The sequence below is a fragment of the Erythrolamprus reginae genome, chromosome 9, assembly GCF_031021105.1.
Source record: "Erythrolamprus reginae isolate rEryReg1 chromosome 9, rEryReg1.hap1, whole genome shotgun sequence".
Classification (NCBI taxonomy): domain Eukaryota; kingdom Metazoa; phylum Chordata; class Lepidosauria; order Squamata; family Dipsadidae; genus Erythrolamprus; species Erythrolamprus reginae.
Window position 1 is genome coordinate 54,534,648 of NC_091958.1, and position 22,036 is coordinate 54,556,683.

The 22,036-nt window shown below is 42.5% G+C and overlaps 1 protein-coding gene across 5 annotated transcripts in view; it reads left to right on the forward strand.

Annotated features, from left to right (window-relative positions):
- CARD11 (caspase recruitment domain family member 11) overlaps nt 1–21,352 on the forward strand; it is a 54,952-nt gene extending 33,600 nt beyond the window's left edge. For all 5 annotated transcript variants that reach the window (XM_070761321.1, XM_070761320.1, XM_070761319.1 and 2 more), the window contains exons 12-21: nt 4,088–4,188; nt 6,950–6,999; nt 9,344–9,455; nt 12,787–12,988; nt 14,320–14,446; nt 16,683–16,923; nt 18,377–18,464; nt 19,496–19,591; nt 19,749–19,881; nt 21,128–21,352. In XM_070761321.1, coding sequence (XP_070617422.1) covers nt 4,088–4,188; nt 6,950–6,999; nt 9,344–9,455; nt 12,787–12,988; nt 14,320–14,446; nt 16,683–16,923; nt 18,377–18,464; nt 19,496–19,591; nt 19,749–19,881; nt 21,128–21,342 — 1,365 coding nt within the window. In that variant the 3' untranslated portion in view covers nt 21,343–21,352. The remainder of the gene's footprint in view (nt 1–4,087; nt 4,189–6,949; nt 7,000–9,343; nt 9,456–12,786; nt 12,989–14,319; nt 14,447–16,682; nt 16,924–18,376; nt 18,465–19,495; nt 19,592–19,748; nt 19,882–21,127) is intronic.
- The last annotated feature ends 684 nt before the right edge of the window (nt 21,353–22,036 follow it).

Below are 22,036 nucleotides of genomic sequence, written 5' to 3' on the forward strand. Positions count from 1 at the left end.
GGAAGGAAGGAAGGATTGAAGGAAGGAAGGAAGGATTGAAGGAAGGAAGGAAGGAGGGAGGGAGGGAGGGAGGGAGGGAGGGAAGGAAGGAAGGAAGGAAGGAAGGAAGGAAGGAAGGAAGGAAGGAAGGAAGGAAGAGACCTCAGACTTTTGGCAGTTGTTTGTGAGATTCCATTGCACAAGGATGTGTTTCCAAGCTTAGCAGGGACAATGGAGGGAAAAATGGTGTTAATAATAATTTAAAAAGCTAGGCAAAGAATAAAAGACACCTTTGGCCACAGGCTTTCTAAGCCAGAGTTTCCTCCAGTGAGATGAACTATTTTTTTACTTGGTTGTGTGATGACAACCTGGATTTCCGTTCCGAATTGATGCTGCTGAGAGGTCCATCATTTGGGTATTTCCAGGCAGCTGAGTCAAAAAAATTCAAGATGGCACCTTGGACACCAATTCAAAGCCCCACCCAAGGCTAGACAAAACTTAGGGACACACAATGTAGTCCAATGTGGGTTTTTTTCTTAACTGTGGCAACTTTAACATGGATGGACTTCATCTCCCAGAATTGTTTGTTTATTGTTTGTTTATTTAGATTTGTATGCCGCCCCTCTCCGCAGACTTTGGGGCGGCTCACAACAAAGTGGAAACAACAGTATATAACAAATCTAAATTTCTACTAAAACCTTTAAAAAACCCCATTTTCTAAACACGCATACATACACACATACCATTCATAAATTGTATATGCCCGGGGGAGATGTCTCAGTTCCCCCATGCCTGACGACACAGGTGGGTCTTAAGAAGTTTACAAAAGGCAAGGAGAGTAGGGGCAGTTCTAATCTCCGGGGGGAGTTGGTTCCAGAGGGCCGGGGCCGCCACAGAGAAGGCTCTTCCCCTGGGGCCCGCCAACCGACATTGTTTAGTTGGCGGGACCCGGAGAAGGCCCACTCTCCAGGTCAGGGGTAGGCAAAGTTAGAAACATAGAAACATAGAAGATTGATGGCAGAAAAAGACCTCCTGGTCCATCTAGTCTGCCCTTATACTATTTCCTGTATTTTTATCTTAGGATGGATCTATGTTTATCCCAGGTATGTTTCAATTCAGTTCCTGTGGATTTACCAACCACATCTGCTGGAAGTTTGTTTCAAGCATCTACGTCTCTTTCAGTAAAATAATATTTTCTCATGTTGCTTTTGATCTTCCCCCCAACTAACCTCAGATTGTGTCCCCTTGTTCTTGTGTTCACTTTCCTATTAAAAACACTTCCCTCCTGAACCTTAAACATCACGTGACTGGCTTACAGGTGGCCAACTTGACGTCGCTCATGTCAAGGGTTTGGGTTAGCGTCTGCTGGAACTTTGTTCCAAGCATCTACTCCTCTTTCAGTCAAATCATATTTTCTCACGTTGCTTCTGATCTTTCCCCCAACTGACCTCAGATGGTGCCCCCTTGTTCTTGTGTTCACTTTCCTATTAAAAACACTCCCCTCCTGAACCTTATTGAACCCTTTAATCTATTTAAATGTTTCGATCCTGTCCCCCCTTTCCCTTCTGTTCTCCAGACTAGACAGATGGAGTTCATGAAGTCTTTCCTGATCAGTTTTATGCTTAAGACCTTCCACCATTTTTGTAGCCCGTCTTTCGACCCGTTCAATTTGATCCATCTCTTTTTGTAGGTGAGGTCTCCAGAACTGAACACAGTATTCCAAATCTGGTCTCACCAGCGCTCTATACAGCGGGATCACAATCTCCCTCTTCCTGCTTGTGATACCTCTAGCCATGCAGCCAATTTGGCTCTTCTCTGAAACTCAATGGCTGCAGATTCGATGACAGCTGAGATCTCTGCAAATATCACTAGTTGCCTTTGTATATTTATTTTTACGACGCTTTTAATTATACATGCGCCATATTTGCTTGCTATATGTTCCAATACAGACTTTTTTTCCCTCCCTCTCCCACCGAGTGTTTCTTAGTGCGCGTTTTGATTGCCCAAATTGTTTTGATAGACTTGTTCCATTCCTTTGTCTGTTTGCAATGTTTGACAGGCCTTGTCTGTTTGTTTTCCGCGCTCGGCGCTGCTCTAAGCCGTCTTAAGCTGCCTCTCTTGCAGACAGCAGAGTTTTGCAATCCTATTAAATAGATATAAATTAAAATAATATTTCCCTCTCCCTCCCTCTGCACCCCCCCCCCCCACCAATCCAGGGCCAACCCGAAAAACTGATTTCTTGTCTTAAATTGAAGTCATTGGGGGAGAAGGAGGAAGAGGGGGGGGAAACCCCATCCATTAGTTATTATGTAAATCAATGCTCGGAGATGAATAGACTGCCATATTCCGCGTAACAGATACGATATCACAAGTTTGCCATTACTGCAGTGGAAGAATCAAAATAGGAAGCTGTTGAAATATTCAACTCTGCCTAATGTGCAAACGGCACACACACAACTTGGTTGCAGTGGCAACAGCTCCCGTATCGTTCTTCGCTCCTTGCAGATATATTTGGAATGCATTTATGCATCCGGGCTTCCTCCGTACATCCATTTCCACGTTTCACCAACGCTACCACCACTTTTTTCGCTCTGTGTGGTTTCTTTCCTACTTCCCTTATAAAATGGGTTGTCGACTTTTCGTTGCAGCCACCATGCTAAATTTTGTTCCTAATTCTAAATGGAATGAAAGGACTTGGTGGATAAAAGCTGAGAGGGGCAGCATACAAATCTAAATAATAATAATAATAATAATAATAATAATAATAATAATAATAATAATAATAATAATATAATTAAATAATCTGTCAAAGCCAGAATTGAAAAATCAACAGATGATCCAAAGTGCAGACTCTGTAAAGAAACAGATGAAACAATCGATCACATACTCAGCTGCTGCAAAAAGATCGCACAGACTGACTACAAGCATAGACATGATGCTGTGGCACAGATGATCCACTGGAACTTGTGCCGGAACTACCATCTACCAGTGGCAAAGAACTGGTGGGATCATAAGCCCGAAAAAGTGGTCGAAAATGAGCAAGCAAAACTACTGTGGGGCTTCCGACTTCAGACTGACCAAATTCTGAAGCATAACACACCAGACATTGTGATCGTGGAGAAAAAGAAAGTATGGATCATTGACATCGCAATCCCAGGAGACAGCAGAATTGAGGAGGAGCAGCTAGAGAAATTAGTGAAATACGAAGATCTAAAAATTGAACTGCAACGACTCTGGCATAAGCCAGTGAAAGTGGTCCCAGTGGTACTTGGCACAGTGGGTGCAGTGCCAAAGGATCTCAGCGGACATTTGAAAACCATCAGAATTGACAAAATCTCCATCGGTCAATTGCAAAAGGCCGCTTGACTGGGATCGGCACACATAATTCGCCGCTACATCACGCAGTCCTAGGTGCTTGGGAAGCGCCCGACTGGTGATGAAATACGAAATCCAGCATAGTGATCTCGTTTGCTGTGTTGTACTGACATAATAATAATAATAATAATAATAATAATAATAATAATAATAATAATAATAACAACAACAACAATAACAACAACAACAACAGTGGGCAACTCAAAAAAAACCCCACCAAGAAAGATACATTGCAGGAATCTTGCCAGACTAAAGCAGACCATTTACTCCATTAAACATATCCTATGGCAGTGTTTCCCAACCTTAGCAACTTGTTGGCTGGGGAATTCTGGGAGTTGAAGTCCAAATATCTTCAAGTTGCCAAGGTTGGGAAACACTGTCCTATGGGATAGGGAAGGGCTGCAAAAAAATTTATTACCGCACTGTGGGCATGGCTTATTTTGTGGGGGTGGCTTGCCAGCCATGTGACCAGGTGGGAGTGGCTTGGCGATCATGTGACCATGGGGTGGCTTAAAGGTCATGTGACTGGCTTAAAGGTCACCAGAGACACTAGCAAAAATGTTTAAGAACAAGTCAATGAAATGTTGGAAATATATTCTTCTCCTTGTTTTTTAACCATTCGTAAAGTCTGTTCCATGTTATGCAATATTCAGAACCTTCTTTATCATGTAGCTCCTTCGTCATTGACAATTTCTGTCTGTTTTATTTCTTGACCTTCCTTTCTGAAACCCAGCAAACTCTGAGATATCGCTGCGCCAGCATTATGTCCACCACTCCAGAACCTCCCGGAAATGATTCCATCGTCCGACGGAACAAAGATGTCCCTCACTCAAGGTAAATGTCTCTTGGCCAACTGGGGAAAAGTCCAAAGCTTGTAAAAGGAATTCTGGGAGTTGAAGTCCAAAGGTTATAAAATTCTGGGAGTTGAAGTCCACAGCTTATAAAAGGAATTCTGGGAATTGAAGTTCATAGTTTATCAAATTCTAGGAGTTGAAGTCCACAGCTTGCAAAAGGAATTCTGGGAGTTGAAGTCCACAGCTTGTAAATTTAGACCACAGCTGCCCACAGCCGCTCCAAATACATAATCAGGTTTTCCCTTGGCATTTGTAGCCTAATATAGTTGCTGGAATCCCATACAGTTCATTTAAGGGAAGTAAGAGATAAATAAAAGCTGAGGACGTATTATTAGTACAAACCAAAAAGGGAGTTGACCCTTGCCAAGGTTTGGTTGGGGTCACCATCATATATGAGGGTTCTCTCAGCTTTCTTAACTTATCTTAACTTATCTTCTCCACCTACTGCTTTTGAGAAATCTTCTTTTTCTAGGGTTTTTCTAATGGTTCCTACAGGTCAAATATTGAAGGTTAACATACATAAACCACCCAGATTTATTCTCCAGGCAGACAAACGTTGAGCCCTATTTCCCTGGATCTTTCCCCCAACCCAATTCCAACGTCCAGAAACTGTTTGGCTCTGATGGAGGATGAACTCAGATGTTAGATGACATGGTGTCATTTTCCCACTCCGCCCTGAAGGCAATTACAACTTCTCTCAGTTCCATTACCTTGAGCCAATTTAAAATCCCTGTAGCTGATGTTAAACTTTCTTTTTTTAAAAAAAAAAAATGGAAAATTCAATCACAAGTATCTTAGGTGGAGTTTTATAACTAGGGGGCAGTGACCAGCCTATTCCAGACAGTCTGTAACTACAGTGTGCTGTCAATTGCGTGCACAGACTGTCCGTTTTTATTCATCTGAAATGAAAATAAGCAGCGGAAACTGCCTTCTCCCGTTCATGCAAAAGGAAAACGTTTATTATATGATTTTACTGATGGCGTGACATGATCCGAGGCAAGCATGGCCATTTATCCAACGTCTTCCTACCTCCGTGGAGCGTTTCTTGATCTGATTTACTGGGACAATTTTAAGAGCCGAATTAGATCTTTCTCACAAGCACAGGTAACATTCGTCTGGATGTTAGGAAATAAAACGCAGCTAGGATGTGATTGGAAGAAGGCCCTGGATGTGTGGGTATGCAATCCTCAACTCCTGCAGTGGAGATCCATCTTCTCCGAAAAGAACTTATGATCCCTGCAGGAGCCATTCCGAGTACAAAAAGTGAACCCAAAAAAAGATTTATAGACCTGCCTTCTCCTTTCCTTCCATTCGCAGCCTCCAGAAGCCTTTTTCAAAAATTGGGAGTGTTGGTGTGTGTAACAGGTAGTTCGGCCTCCAATGTCGTGAAGAAAGTGGCCGCTCGGGTTGGGGGTGGGGGTCACTTCATTTATTTTTTCTACTGTCTTCAAAGGTGATTAGGACTTGAAAGAAACATTTGGAGCAAGCTAGTACAATGAAAAAAAAATCCTGCAAAGACTTAGGGCTTGGAAAACATTCTTTGCAGAGAGAAACAATGAAAGAGTTTGCAAGCTGATAAGAGCTGGGAGCATTATCTCAGGGACCACCTTCTGCTGCACGAATTCCAGCGACCATTTAGGTCCCACAGAGTGGGCCTTCTCCCGGTACCGTCAACTAAACAATGTCGTTTGGCGGGGCCCAGGGGAAGAGCCTTCTCTGTGGCGGCCCCGGCCCTCTGGAACCAACTCCCCCCGGAGATTAGAATTTCCCCACCCTCCTCGCCTTTCGTAAGCTCCTTAAAACCCACCTCTGCCATCAGGCACGGGGGAACTGAGATACTCTTTCTCCCCAGGGCTTTACAATTTATGCATGGTATGTTTGTTTGTATGTATGATTAGTTTTACAATAAGGGTTTTTTAGTTGTTTTAGTATTGGATTTACATGCTGTTTTTTATTATTGTTGTTAGCCGCCCCGAGTCTACGGAGAGGGGCGGCATACAAATCCAATAAATAAATAAATAAATAAAATTGTTAGCCCCTGGTTAGGAAAGAAACATATTTGGAACAAGTCAGAGCAATGAAAAAACCTCTGCAAAGACTTAGGACTTGAAAAATATTATTCACAGAGAGAAAGAATGAAAGAGCCTGCAAGACAGCATACAAATCCAATTAATCAATAAGATAAGATAAGAGCTGGGAAGATCGTTAGCAGCTAATTAGGGCTTTGGGGGGGTGAGCTACATTCAGAGTATGACGCACCCAAATTATCAGCCTCTTTTAGGGAGGAAAAGGGTGCGTGTTATACTCTGAAAAATACGGTAACGATAGTATTAATAACAGCAATATAGCTCCAAAAATAACATTAGGGGCAGCTGTGCAGCAAATTGTCATATTTTATAGGCAAGAGCTGGAAATTATGAAACGAGCCAGATCTTTTTTGGAGAATATGATAAGACCTTCCCAGGGCCTGATGTCTCCTTTTCTTGGGCAACATTTTGTGTCCCAGTTGTGTCCCACTCTTGGTGGAAACTTTTCCAAACTTGCCTCCTTTCCTTCACCTACCATCTGTCTCTCTCTTGGCGCCTGCTCATTCTTCCATGGTCACCTCTGGCCATTTCCTACCTCAGAGATGTTCTGACTCCAAGATTTGGGCTACCTGCTGAGGGATATCAAGATGTTCAAATGAGACATCATGGAGAGAGAGCGAAAGAGAGTGATAAGTATATATTTCTTCATTCCAGTTTGACTGAAGAAGATGACAGCTTTGGCTGTGATGGTCTGGACTTGGAAGGTAAGATGTTCTTCTTTTTAAAGACCAACATTTCTGAGTCATCTTATTTGGTGGACAGAAATGATCTTCTGCGCTTTGTTTATGTTCTGTCGGGCTCTTTGGTAGAATCCTCCCAAAAATTCACAGATATAAAGTTCAGACACACACACGTTTGAAAATTCAAAACAATGTTCTTTATACCGAAAATTCAAATAAACCAAGCCCTCTTTTGATATAGCAAAGAGCACTTGTCTCCAAACAAATTGGTAATTTGTACAAGTCCCTTATCAGTTCTATGATACTTAGCTTGCAGCTGGGAGGCAATTCACAGTCCTTCTTCTTTCACAAAGTGAAACACACTTTGCTCTGGTTTAGTTTCAAAGCGGGGGAAAATCAGCACACAAAGGTCGAAGTCAGCAAGGCAGGCACGAAAGACAACGATCAGATAATCCTCCACAATGGCCAAACCCACAGGCTGCTATTTATAGCAGCCTCACTAATGACCACAGCCCCACCCAACCACAGGTGGCCTCATTTTCTTTGATAATAATCTCTCAGTTGTTGCTGCCTATGCATCGCTCTCCACATGTGTGGCTGTATCATTAACTCTTGTTCTGAATCCAAGGAGGAGCTAGATAATTGATCTCCTTCTGAGCTGTCTGCCCCACTCTCCTCCTCCCTGTCACTCATGTCTTCTTGGTCAGAGGAGCCTTCATCAGCAGATTCCACCGGGAGAAAAACAGGCCTGCAGCATTTGCATTTCTCCCCCACATCCACAGTCCTTGGGGCAGGAGCTGGGCCAGAGCTAACCACAACAGTTTAGAAGTCATAATACTTTATGAAGAATCTTTGTCTGAAATGTTACCCAGTCTGCCTCCAATTTAAAGGTAAATACCTATCAGAAGAATAACACATTGTCCACCTGCAGTTCCTACCTGGTAGGATATCCCTGATCATTCGGGACATCTTCATGTAAACCTTTTGTCCACAGTGGAGAAGTAGTGTGCCAACTGCTTTCTTCATCTTTCAACTTCTGAACCCAGCAAGAAGTTTTGCTGTTATCTGTTGTGGTTGACTCTGGGTCAGCTCCTGCTCCGAGGACTGTGGATGTTGGTTTGGGAGAATTCTCATGTTCTCAGAGACAGGTTTTACTGCCAACAGCTTTGGACAGTGAAGATTCTGTGTCAAGGGCAGACTCTGGGAGTGAAGCAGGATCGGACGGTGAGGTAGATGCAGGTAGCCCATTAGCTAATGACCCCATTAGTGAGTCATCATCAGACTCAGAGGAAGAGGGATTCATAGATGCTCGCAGGCGCAGGTTTATGATGAGAAGGGAACAACTGCGCAAGTATTATAGACGATAAGGGAGGACACCTGTGGCTGGCGCAATTAGGCTAATGGGGCTGCTGAGAGCGTGCGTGGGAGATTATCCGTTTGGAGAAGGACGAGTGTTGTTTGATTTGGACTGTTCCAGGATTTACAAAGCCTTTTTGGATATTTCACAGTTAAGTACAGTTTGTGGACTCTTGAAGGGGGGTGGCTGTGACATCTTCACAGCTGCCTTTATCTGCTCTGCTTTTGTTTTTGCTTTTCACAGCTTTCCAAGCTTGTGGTTTGTGGGAGAGCACTTTGGCTGTTTTAAAGTGCGTGTGTACAATTTATTTATTTATTTATTATTTAGATTTGTATGCCGCCCCTCTCCGAAGACTCGGGGCGGCTCACAACAGAATAGAACAAATCATAAATAATCAGAAAACTTTAAAATTTATACAAGATTTAAAAGAACCCCATAAACTAACAGACGCACACACAAACATACCATGCATAAATTAAACATGCCCGGGGGAGGTGTTTCAGTTCCCCCATGCCTGACGGCAGAGGTGGGTTTTAAGGAGTTTACGGAAGGCAGGGAGAGTAGGGGCAGTTCTAATCTCTGGGGGGAGTTGGTTCCAGAGAGTCGGTGCCGCCACAGAGAAGGCTCTTCCCCTGGGGCCCGCCAACCGACATTGCTTAGTTGACGGGACCCGGAGAAGGCCCACTCTGTGGGACCTATTTGTTTTGATAAACCGACTCTCTGTTTACCTTACAACAGCGTGTGTGTTTGAATTTACATTTCTGACTTAATTGGGGCTCGTAACGTGAAGACCCGCATAACATTATCTAGAAAGGAACATGGATGGACCCATAAAGTTTATGAGAAGATCACAAGGAGACAAACTGATTTGGAAAGACTCCTTAGCATTTTTTCTGAACTCCTGTCTATATTTCAATTCATTTTTCTCTCTTTCTTTCAGAAGGATATTTTCCCCTCCCTATCCATCCATTTCCTTAATTTATTTATTCTACGTTTCTTTCTTTTTTTCAGATGATATCCCTGATAGGTATTCCTCATTGCCTTCCTCCTCATCTTCCCACCATTCTGAAGGGCTGGATCTGGAACAAGTCAATTCTATTTTCAGAAAGTTCTCTCTGGAAAGGTATGGTATGACTTGCAGTCTTCTTTAGGCACTCATCAAAATGGAATTGCAAAACTGCTTTTTCTTGGATTGTACCATTGCTGGGGGGGGGGGGGTTACCATAGAATACACAGGAAGGGGTGTGACATAGGGCAGTGAGGGCGAACCTATGACACGGGTGCCAAAGGTGGCACGCGGAACCATATCTGCTGGCACGCAAGCCGTTGCCCTAGCTCAGTTCCAACATGCATGTGTGTGCCGGCCAGCTGATTTTTGGCTCGCACAGAGGCTCTGGGAGGGCGTTTTTGGCTTCCAGGGAGCCTCCAGGGGGATGGGAAGAATATCTCCGGGACCGCCTTCTGCCGCACGAATCCCAGCGACTGATTAGGTCCCACAGAGTTGCCCTTCTCCAGGTCCCGTCGACTAAACAATGCCATCTGGCGGGACCCAGGGGAAGAGCCTTCTCTGTGGTGGCCCTGGCCCTCTGGAATCAACTTCCTCTAGAGATTAGGACTGCCCCCACCCTCCTTACCTTTTGCAAGCTCCTGAAGACCCACCTATGTCACCAGCCATGGGGAAACTTATATACCCCTGGCTACTATGGTTTTATGTATGGTCTGTTAGGTTGTGTGATTATTATTTTTATAATAAGGGTTTTAAATTGTTATTTTAGCATTAGATTTTTACATTGTGTATTGTTGTTGTGAGCCGCTCCAAGTCTTCAGAGAGGGGCGGCATACAAATCTAATTAATAATAATAATAATAATAATAATAATAATAATAATAATAATAATAATAATAATAATAATAATAAATTAATAATAATAATAAATTAATAATAATAATAAATTAATAATAAATAATAATAATAATAAATTATTATTATTATTATTGTTGTTGTTGTTGTTGTTATTATTATTATTATTATTATTATTGGTATTTTTACCCTCTCCTGGCTCCAGGGAAGCCTCGAGGACGAAACACAAGCCTACTGGGCCCACCAGAAGTTGGGAAACAGACCGTTTTCTGCATCCAGAAGGTCTCCAGGGGGCGGGGAAAGCTGTTTTCACCCTCCCCAGGCATTGCATTCGTAGATTTTCTTAATTATCTCTTTATCCTTGCCGCTGTTATTATGTGCAAAATTAAATATCTTACATTTTTAGTGTAGGACCCTTTCCAAATGTGGTCTCACCAGCGCTCTATATAAGGGGATCACAATCTCCCTCTTCCTGCTTGTTATACCTCTAGCTTGGCTGCATAGCTAGAGGTATAACAAGCAGGAAGAGGGAGATTGTGATCCCCTTATATAGAGCGCTGGTGAGACCACATTTGTAATCCTGTGTTCAGTTCTGGAGACCTCACCTACAAAAAGATATTGACAAAATTGAACGGGTCCAAAGACAGGCTGCAAGAATGGTGGAAGGTCTTAAGCATAAAACGTATCAGGAAAGACTTCATGAACTCCATCTGTATAGTCTGGAGGGCAGAAGGAAAAGGGGGACATGATCGAAACATTTAAATATGTTAAGGGGTTAAATAAGGTTCAGGAGGGAAGTGTTTTTAATAGGAAAGTGAACACAAGAACAAGGGGACACAGTCTGAAGTTAGTTGGGGGAAAGATCAAAAGCAACGGGAGAAAATATTATTTCACTGAAAGAGCAGTAGATCCTTGGAACAAACTTCCAGCAGACGTGGTTGGTAAATTCACAGTAAATGAATTTCAACATGCCTGGGATAAACATATATCCACTGTAAGATAAAATACAGGAAATAGTATAAGGGCAGACTAGATGGACCATGAGGTCTTTTTCTGCTGTCAGTCTTCTATGTTTCTATGTTCATAATTCCTAATAAAAAAAATCAGGTGTATATTCAATTGTTCTACCTGTTATTTGTTGTAGCCAATTACTCAATTTTTTCCAATACCTTTTTACACATGTCACATATTTCAGAAGTCCGTTGCCATTGTGTCATTTCCTGCTGCATGTATCCTGAGTCTGATTTAACACCAGGCCAAATTCTATTTGTGATTTCGCTAACTTTTTATTTTGTCGTTCAAGTTCCAGCTGCTTAAAGAATTGTTCTGAATTTTTTCTGGTGGCTCTCTTTTTTTTTTTTGAAGCAACCTTTTGGGACTGGAGGGGTTCCAAAGAGCAGCATCTGATGTAGTTTTAACAGTCCCACGTCTTTCTAAATCTCCCGCTGCCTCTTTTGACTTTAGCAAAAGCCAAAAAACGTCAGAATCAACTTTGTTGGATCAGACGCATCGTTGCAAGTCGAGAACGAAATTGCGAACATAGCAGATGGATTGCCGGTCGCATGCAAAGAAGTCAGGGCTTTCATCCATCGCTGTAGTTCCAGAATTTGAAAGCCTTGAAGTTTCCCTCCTACTCTTTTGAATGAGCGAATACTTGGCTAATCTCTTGGTGGCCTTGACAAGCATCTGAGATACATTGGTGCAGCTGTTCTCTAGCCCAGAAACAGCTGGTCCCCACCCCCACCACACCATCACCAATCTCAGCCCTTTCTCTGGACGATCTGAGAAGCCAAGAAGGACTTGTGTATTTATTTATCTATTCATTATTTATTTAATTCAACTTCTATGCTGCCCATCTCGAAGGACTCCGGGCGTCTTACATTACAACAACAATGTAAATACATAGAAACATAGAAACATAGAAGATTGACGGCAGAAAAAGACCTCCTGGTCCATCTAGTCTGCCCTTATGCTATTTCCTGTGTTTTATCTTAGGATGGATCTATGTTTCTCCCAGGCATGTTTAAATTCAGTTCCTGTGGATTTACCAACTATGTCTGCTGGAAGTTTGTTCCAAGTAGCTACTCCTCTTTCAGTAAAATAATATTTTCTGACGTGGCTTCTGATCTTTTCCCCAACTCACCTCAGATTGTGCCCCCTTGTTCTTGTGTTCACTTTCCTATTAAAAACACTTCCCTCCTGAACCTTATTTAACCCTTGAACATATTTAAATGATGTTTCGATCCTGTACCCCCTTTCCCTTCTGTCCTCCAGACTATACAGACTGAGTTCATGAAGTCTTTCCTGATAGGTTTGATGCTTAAGACCTTCCACCATCTTTGTAGCCCGTCTTTGGACCCGTTCAATTTTGTCAATATCTTTTTGTAGGTGAGGTCTCCAGAACTGAACACAGTATTATTCCAAATGTGGTCTCACCAGCACTCTATACAATCTCCCTCTTCCTGCTTGTTATACCTCTGACAGCTCATGCAGTTACATTCTGGACCATTTGGAGTCTCCAAACATTATTCAAGGGTAGCCCCATGTAGAGCGGGTTGCAATAATCAAGACTTGTTCCTCTTTTGTTGACACAGGCCGTTCCGACCCTCGGTGACCTTAGTTGGACGCCTCCACAATGTCTTCCATGCCGTCCATCAAGTAGTGGTCAACGGAGACACACTAAGCTCAGAGATCAGTTTGCTGGGTGGGAACATCAAAGGAAGCTTTGTCCATTCCGTGAAGGTCAATTCCACAGCGGAGAAAGCTGGCCTCCGGGAAGGCTACCAATTGCTTCTGGTAAGGGAGTCCCAGTCAAGGGCTACAAAAAATTTTACTACCATACTGTGGGTGTGGCTTATTTTGTAGGTGCGGCTTGCCGGCCATGTGACCAAGTGGGAGTGGCTTGGTGATCATGTGAAAGGGGTGGCTTAAAGGTCATGTGACTGGCTTAAAGGTGGCCAACTTGACGTCACTCACGTCAAGGGTTTGGGTTAGGATGCCTGGCCTCTCCTCGCCTCAAAGAGATACAATTTCCCTCCTTATTTACTATTACTGAACATCCAAAATATACTATTTAATTCTATGTATATATGCCATATGTGTACATACATATTAAACACAAAAATATACATTATTTACTATATAATAAATAAAATATCTCTGGGACCGCCTTCTGCCGCACGAAGTTGGCCTTCTCCAGGTCCCGTCAACTAAACAATGTCGTTTGACGGGACCCAGGGGAAGAGCCTTCTCTGTGGCAGCCCCAACCCTTTGGAACCAACTCCCCCCAGATATCAGAGTTGCCCCCACCCTCCTAGCCTTTCGTAAGCTCCTTAAAACCCACCTCTGTCATCAGGCATGGGGGAATTGACACTTTTCCTCCCCCTAGGCTTATAAAATTTATGCATGGTATGCTAGTATGTATGATTTGTTTCTAAATTGGGGTTTTTAAAATTAACTTAGATGTTGGATTTGTTTACATTGTATTATTGTTGCTGTGAGCCGCCCCGAGTCTGCGGAGAGGGGCGGCATACAAATCTGATAGATAAATAAATAAATAAATAAATAAATAAATAAACAAACAAACAAACAAACAAACAAACAAACACACACACAGCTCTTCTAAAATTATACACATTCAACCTCGTTTACTGCAATAGGAAAAACATGCCCAGAGCCCAGAAGAGAAAAAAAGAAAACAAAATTCAATTTTTTTCTACAGGTACTGTGTACCTGACCAAAATTTTTCTACCGGTTCTGCATACCCATAGGAGCCCATCACTGGGCGGTCCATATTTCCTAGTCATTTCTGCAAACATCCCTAAGGATGGTCCTTCCTATTTCTTTGAAGTGATGGATGAGTGAACTCTTCTTATTTTTTTTCTCTTCCTGTAACCAAGGTCTATGTTGCCCGGGGGCAGAGTTTTCAACTTTTAAAAAAACACCTTTTAAGGAAGCCTCATATTGGAGGCATCATTCGGTGCCCTTCAAGGGGGAAAAGAATCCATATAACAAATCGCATTATGCTGTTCTTGGAGACCAGGGTGGGTGGAGGTGTTAGCTGTGTAATTTAGTAAGTAGAATTAATTGCCCGGAGGGAGAATTTGAAACGCTGTTCCTATCCACAGGTGGAAGGCTGCATCCGAGGAGAAAATATGAGTGTTCCCCTGGATACCTGCACAAAGGAGGAAATTCACTGGACAATTCAGAGATGTAGTGGACCAGTTACACTGCATTGCAAACCAAATCATGAAGGTGAGATACCTATCTGGACCGGGACTCACTACTCACAGTCACTCATGCCCCCATCACCTCGAGGTTCGACTACCGTAACGCTCTCTACATGGGGCTACCTTTGAAAAGTGTTCGGAAACTTCAGATCGTGCAGAATGCAGCTGCGAGAGCAATCATGGGCTTTTCCAAATATGCCCATGTCACACCAACACTCTGCGGTCTGCATTGGTTGCCGATCAGTTTCCGGTCACAATTCAAAGTGTTGGTTATGACCTATAAAGCCCTTCATGGCATCGGACCAGAATATCTCCGGGATCGCCTTCTGCCGCACGAATCCCAGCGACCGGTTAGGTCCCACAGAGTTGGCCTTCTCCGGGTTCCGTCGACTAAACAATGTCGTTTGGCGGGACCCAGGAGAAGAGCCTTCTCTGTGGCGGCCCCGGCCCTCTGGAACCAGCTCCCCCCGGAAATTAGAACTGCCCCCACCCTCCTTGCCTTTCATAAAGTTCTTAAGACCCATCTCTGCTGTCAGACCTGGGGGAACTGAGACATCTCCCCTGGGCCTATACAGTTTATACATGGTATGTTTGTGTGTATGTTTGCTTTTAATAATGGGTTTTTTAGTGTTTTTTAAATTATTAGATTTGTTCTTATATTGTCTTTGTTATTGTTGTGAGCCGCCCCGAGTCTGCGGAGAGGGGCGGCATACAAATCTAATTAATAATAATACTAATACTAATAATAATAATATTAATAATAATAATAATTTTTAAACCTTTGGTTGAGAAGGGCTGGGAGGCGGATAAAAGGACACGAGGATTGACCTCTAGAAGCCATAATAATAAGAACAACAACAATAATAATAACAACAACCACAACAACAGAGTTGGAAGGGACCTTGGAGGTCTTCTAGTCCAACCCCCTGCTTAGGCAGGAAACCCTACACTACTTCAGACAGATGGTTATCCAACATCTGTTTAAAAACGTGGAGGCACAGCCCATTACTGTCAATAACTCTCAATATATTAACAATATTACATGCATTACTTCTTGTGCTGTCACTACAGACAGAAATAGTTAGACTGTATTTGGGCATGTTTCTTTAAGACATGGCATTAGGGCAGGGGTAGGGAACGTTGGCTCTTCTGTGACTTGTGGACTTCAACTCCCAGAATTCCTGAGCTAGCATGATTGGCTCAGGAATTCTGGGAGTTGAAGTCCACAAGTCATAGAAGAGCCAACGTTCCCTACCCCTGCATTAGGGGTAATGTAGTTTACAAGTGACCACATCTGTGTACAGTGTTCCCTCGATTTTCACGGGGGATGCGTTCTGAGACCGCCCACGAAAGTTGAATTTCCGCGAAGTAGATATGCAGAAGTAAAAACACAATTTTTGGCTATGGACAGTATCACAAGCCATCCCTTAACACTTTAAACCCCTAAATTACCATTTCCCATTCCCTTAACAACCATTTACTCACCATTATTACTGGTACTCACTATTGAATAAGACACTTAGTGATCCTGATATTTATAAACATAATTATTTATTAACAATAATTATTTTTTTTGTTATATATTTGCAAAAAATTATTAGTTTTTGATGTATGACGTATGACGTCATTGGGCAGGAAAAACCATGGTGTAGAAAAAAAACGCGAAGTATTTTTAATTAATATTTTTTGAAAAACCGTGGTATAGGCTATTCGCGAAGTTTGAATCCGAGAAAATCGAGGGAACACTGTATTCCTATTGACTCTGACTCGGGATGAGGGGTAATTGCAGAGAGAATTCCCGGGGGTCCTTTGTCTTTACTCATTAAGCCAGCCAGCATGTAGATGCTACACCTAGAGCCGGGGTCAATTCAACTTCAAGATTATACTGCAGAAGAATCCCATCATAACTGTGCGTTATTGTGAGAACGCCTGTAATAAAATAATCTGTGATATCTCGTTGTGCTGAGTTATCTGACTGGTAAAGGTTGATCTCTACCAGAACACTTCTACAGCTTACAAATACATAAACCATCATCGAACACACAGTTCTTACTATAGCAAGCAGCAATACCAAACAAAGAAATCACAGGGACACAGAGAGAGATTCACGCTTCTGGCTCCCTCTTCTGGTTATCTGTAACACTAACTCTTAAAGCTACAGTGCTTCAATACATACAAGCATGCATTGTTAGCTTGTTTATATATTGCCAAACCCAACCAGTTATGTTCATAGTACTAACAATGTGTTCCTTCCACTCTAGGTTACCGGAAGCTGCTTTCAGAAATGGAAGAAGGTCTCATCACCTCCGGGGACTCCTTCTACATCCGGTTGAACCTCAGTATCTCCAGCCACTTGGACTGCTGCTCCCTCTCCGTGAAATGTGACGAGATCTTGCATGTCCTCGACACCATGTACCAGGGGAAGTGTGAGTGGTTCTGTGCCAGAGTCCATCCTGTCACCAACAAAGATGAGGAAACGGGGACAGTCCCCAATTACAGCAGGTGAGTACCCCCCACTCGTCCTGAGCATAAGACACAGGGGATGCAAATTACTATTATTATTATTATTATTATTATTATTATTATTATTATTATTATTTATTTTAAATAGTTTATTTATTAAATGAATAAAAAAGGAGGGGAATATAAACAGGAAAAGAAAAAGGGAAAGGGGAAAGGATACAGAATCAAATAATTTAGGAAAATAATAGAATTATACATAGTAATACATAAAAAAATTTATATCGATAATCTATTTCTCAGACTATGTAAGTAAAAGATATCCTTGTTGTTACCATTTGTATCATGTTATATTTGTAATTCATACATTTAATTTCCAATGTATATATATATATATATTGGTTAGTAGAAAGTGATTTGTGAAAAGGAAAAATCAGCATTATTATTATTATTATTATTATTATTATTATTATTATTATTATTATTATTATTATTAAATAGTTTATTTATTAAATTAATAAAAAAGGAGGGGAATATAAACAGGAAAAGAAAAAGGGAAAGGGGAAAGGATACAGAATCAAATAATTTAGGAAAATAATAGAATTATACATAGTAATACATTAAAAAAATTATATCGATAATCTTATTTCTCAGACTATGTAAGTAAAAGATATCCTTGTTGTTACCATTTATATCTTATGTTATATTTGTAATTCATACATTTAATTTCCAATGCGTATATATATATTGGTTAGTAGAAAGTGATTTGTGAAAAGGAAAAATTATTATTATTATTATTATTATTATTATTATTATTATTATTATTATTTATTAGACATGTATGCTGCCCCTCTCCGAGGACCCAGAACAGCTCACAACATACAATGCAAACAACATGTATACAAATCTAATAGTTAAAAAACAGTGAACTAAAATCCTATTACTGTATATATAAACAGTCAGTCTACTCAATCACATCCACACATAACATTTAACAGTCAAAGAAGGGGGCATGATCTAGCTGCCCCATGCCTGGTGACATAGATGGATCTTAAGTGCCTTGCAGAAGGCGAGGAGGGTGGGGGCAGTACGAATCTCTGGGGGGAGCTGATTCCAGAGGGCCGGAGCCACCACAGAGAAGGCTCTTCCCCTAGGTCCCACCAGACAACTTTGTCTGGTCGATGGGACCTGGAGAAGGCCAACTCCCCCTGGTTGAACTTCTGCCTCTGGCACCAAATCCTCACCCAGCCGCCTCATTGTCCGACTCATGTGCCAATTGCACAGACCCCTGATGCATTATCTCATCAGCCTCAACTCGGATCGGATCCGCTATCCGTTCATGGGCTGCTGGCAAGTCACAACAGCTGGTGTGCGGAAAACTCAAACACCCTCCTCCATGATGGTCCGAGTGGCAAGTCTACCTTCAGGTGCTTTGGAGGATAGGTTGACTACTTCCTTAGCACCACCTCTGATCCTTCCCAACTCTTCTTTGCAGAGCCCAGCAGCTGCTCCTAGTAAAACTCCAGCGACTTATGAACAAAGGAAGCAAAGAAGATACAGACAGTGTCTATGGGATATCACGAGTAAGTTCTCCCTGGCTTGGGATGGTTGTCCTCTTCAACCATCTTTCTTCCATCCCTTTGTGAGCAGTTTTAGGCAGTTTTTATCTTTTGGGTAATTCCCATCCATTCTAGAAGACATATTCTGTCTATATTCATTATGGGAGGTTGACTTTGCTGTTGTCAAGTCAACATTCTCCATCTTGTAGTCCTCCAAGCATGGTGGGCAGGGGGGTCTCAACATTCCTGCTTCTATATCCCATAAATTTGTTTTGTAACATTCTGACCTACATATCTTCTTCTTCTTCTTCCTCTTCCTCTTCATCTTCTTCCTCTTCTTGTTTCTTCTTCTTCATCATCATCTCCTCCTCCTCCTCTCTTTCTCCTTCTTTTTCTTCTTCCTCCTCTTCCTCTTCATCATCACTTTCTCCTTCTGCTCCTCTTCCTCTACCTCTTCTCTCTTCCTTCTTCTTCCTCCTCGTTCTCTTCTCCTTTTTCCTCCTCCTCTTCCTCTTCTTCTTTCCCTTCTTTTTTCTTCTTTTTCTTCATCATAATCATCTTCATCATCATCTTCTTCCTCCTCTTCTTCTTGTTCCTTCTTCTTTTTCTTCTTCTTCTTCCTCTTTCTCATCATCTTCTTCTTCTCCTCCTTCTCCTCTTCTCTCTTCCTTCTTCATCCTCTTCTCTCTTCCTTCTTCTTCATCCTCCCCTTCTTCCTCTTTCCCTTCCTATTCCTCCTCCTCCTCCTCTTCCTCCTTCTTCTTTTTCTCCTCCTCCTCCTACTCTTCTTTCTTCTTCCTTCTTCTTTTATTCTTCATCTTCTCCTCCTCTTCTCTCTTCCTTCTTCTTCTTCCTCCTCATCTTCTCCTCTTCCTTCTCTTCTTCCTCCTTTTCTCTCTTAATTCTTCTTCTACCTCCCCTTCCTCTTCTTTTCTTTCCCTTCCGCTTCCTCTTCCTCCTCCTCCTCCTCCTCCTCTTCCTCCTTCTTTTTTTCCTCCTCCTCCTTTCTTCCTTCTTCCTTCTTCTTCTTCTTCCTTCTCTCTGTTGCTACTTAGACTTCACTGCAACCAGAAGAAGCCGCCTCTCCCAGCGAATCCAAAACCAGCCCTCGTCTCTCCAGAGCCAGTTTCCTTTTGGGCCAGATCTTGCAGGTAACAACCACCAACACAACAACAACAACAACAATAATTTGGGGTTCACCGGGTCAAACAGGTTCAGCTCTCTGATCGCCAGCCTTACTAGGTAGACCAGACAGGGGGAAAACACCCTTGAATCCCCCTTTGACCCAGCCTGAATCTCCACTTCCAGTTTGTCAGCAGGTCCGAGAACAAATACAAGCGCATGAATAGCAACGAACGGGTGCGCATCGTCACTTCGAAAGACAGCCGGGTCAAGTCGGAAGTGCATCCGGTGACCAAGGCTCTCCTGGAAAGATTTGAAGGTACAGGGGGGTTTTGTGTGTTTGTGTTTGTGTGTGTGAAGTGGAGGGAACCTCTTTTTCTTAGACTGCAAAGCTGAAGAGCTAATCGCTCGATGAGGCTGTCCCTTAACACCTTAAAGCTCATCAGCATCCACATCTTTTAACAATCCCATCGTCCCTGGAGCTAGCAGAGTGTTGGATGGTCAGGCGCCCTTCCTGTTGCCAATGCGGAGTTTTGTTCTCAGTCTATTTTCATTATGTTGTAAATTATTATTATTATTAATCTTTTTCTCCTCCTCCTCCTCCTCTCTCTTCCTTCTCCTTCTTCCTCCTCTTCCTCTTCGTCATCTCCTCTTCCTCCTCCTCTTCTCTCTTCTTCTTCATCATCTTCATCTTTTTCTCCTCCTCCTCTCTCTTCCTTCTTCTTCTTCCTCTTCATCATCTCCTCTTCCTCCTCTTCTTCTCTCTTCCTTGTTCTTCTTCTTCTTCTTTGCTTTTTCCTTCTTCTTCCTCCTCTTCTCTCTTCCTTCTTCTTCATCATCTTCATCTTCATCTTTTTCTCCTCCTCCTCCTCTCTCTTCCTTCTCCTTCTTCCTCCTCTTCCTCTTCGTCATCTCCTCTTCCTCCTCCTCTTCTCTCTTCTTCTTCATCATCTTCATCTTCATCTTTTTCTCCTCCTCCTCCTCTCTCTTCCTTCTTCTTCTTCCTCTTCATCATCTCCTCTTCCTCCTCTTCTTCTCTCTTCCTTGTTCTTCTTCTTCTTCCTTTTCTTTTTCCTTCTTCCTCCTCCTCTTCTCTCTTCCTTCTTCTTCTTCATCTTCATCTTTTTCTCCTCCTCCTCTCTCTTCCTTCTCCTTCTTCTTCCTCCTCTTCATCATCTCCTCTTCCTCCTCTTCTCTCTTTCTTCTACTTCATCATCTTCATCATCTTTTCTCCTTCTCCTCCTCTCTCTTCCTTCTCCTTCTTCCTCTTCATCATCTCCTCTTTCTCCTCCTCTTCTCTCTTCCTTCTTCTTCTTCTTCTTCATCTTCTTCTTCTTCTTCCTCCTCTTCTTCTTCTTCCTTCTTCTTCCTCCTCTTCCTCTTCTTTTTTCTTCTCCCTCCTCCTCTCCCTCTTGTGATAGCCAGCAAGATAAGCACAGAGGTTTGCTAACCAGGTTGTCATCCGAACTCTGCTTTTTCCAATGTTCATTAGATAGAATTTCAACCTTTCATTGGGCTGCCCACTCGTTCTAGTGCAGTTTACATTGAGTTAAATCTTCTTCCAGAGTTTGATTCCGTGACGGAGATCAACAGGAGCTTCAGCCTGATCCCATACAGCCTGGTGAAACCCACCCACTGCGATTGCCGGCGCCCCGTCCTCTTCAGCCCCACCATGCTGGCCAAGGTCCTGATCCAGAAGCTGCTCAACTCCGGAGGAGCCCTGGAGTTCAATCTGTGCAAACCAGGTAATCCTCTTCTAAAGCCAAACATAGAAACATAGAAGTCTGACGGCAGAAAAAGACCTCATGGTCCATCTAGTCTGCCCTTATACTATTTTCTGTATTTTATCTTAGGATGGATCTATGTTTATCCCAGGCATGTTTAAATTCAGTCACTGTGGATTTACCAACCACGTCTGCTGGAAGTTTGTTCCAAGGATCTACTACTCTTTCAGTGAAATAATATTTTCTCACGTTGCTTTTGATCTTTCCCCCAACTAACTTCAGATTGTGCCCCCTTGTTCTTGTGTTCACTTTCCTATTAAAAACACTTCCCTCCTGAATCTTATTTAACCCTTTGACATATTTAAATGTTTCGATCATGTCCCCCCTTTTCCTTCTGTCCTCCAGGCTAGACAGATTGAGTTCATGAAGTCTTTCCTGATACGTTTTATGCTTAAGACCTTCCACCACTCTTGTAGCCCGTCTTTGGACCCTTTCAATTTTGTCAATATCTTTTTGTAGGTGAGGTCTCCAGAACTGGACACAGTATTATTCCAAATGTGGTCTCACCAGCGCTCTATATAAGTGGATCACAATCTCCCTCTTCCTGCTTGTTATACCTCTAGCTATGCAGCCAAGCATCCTACTTGCTTTTCCTAGTGCCCGACCACACTGCTCACCCATCCTTATTTCTATTTTTCATTTTTGCTTTTTGCTTTTCTCATTTTGCTTTCCTTTCTTCCTTCCTTCCTT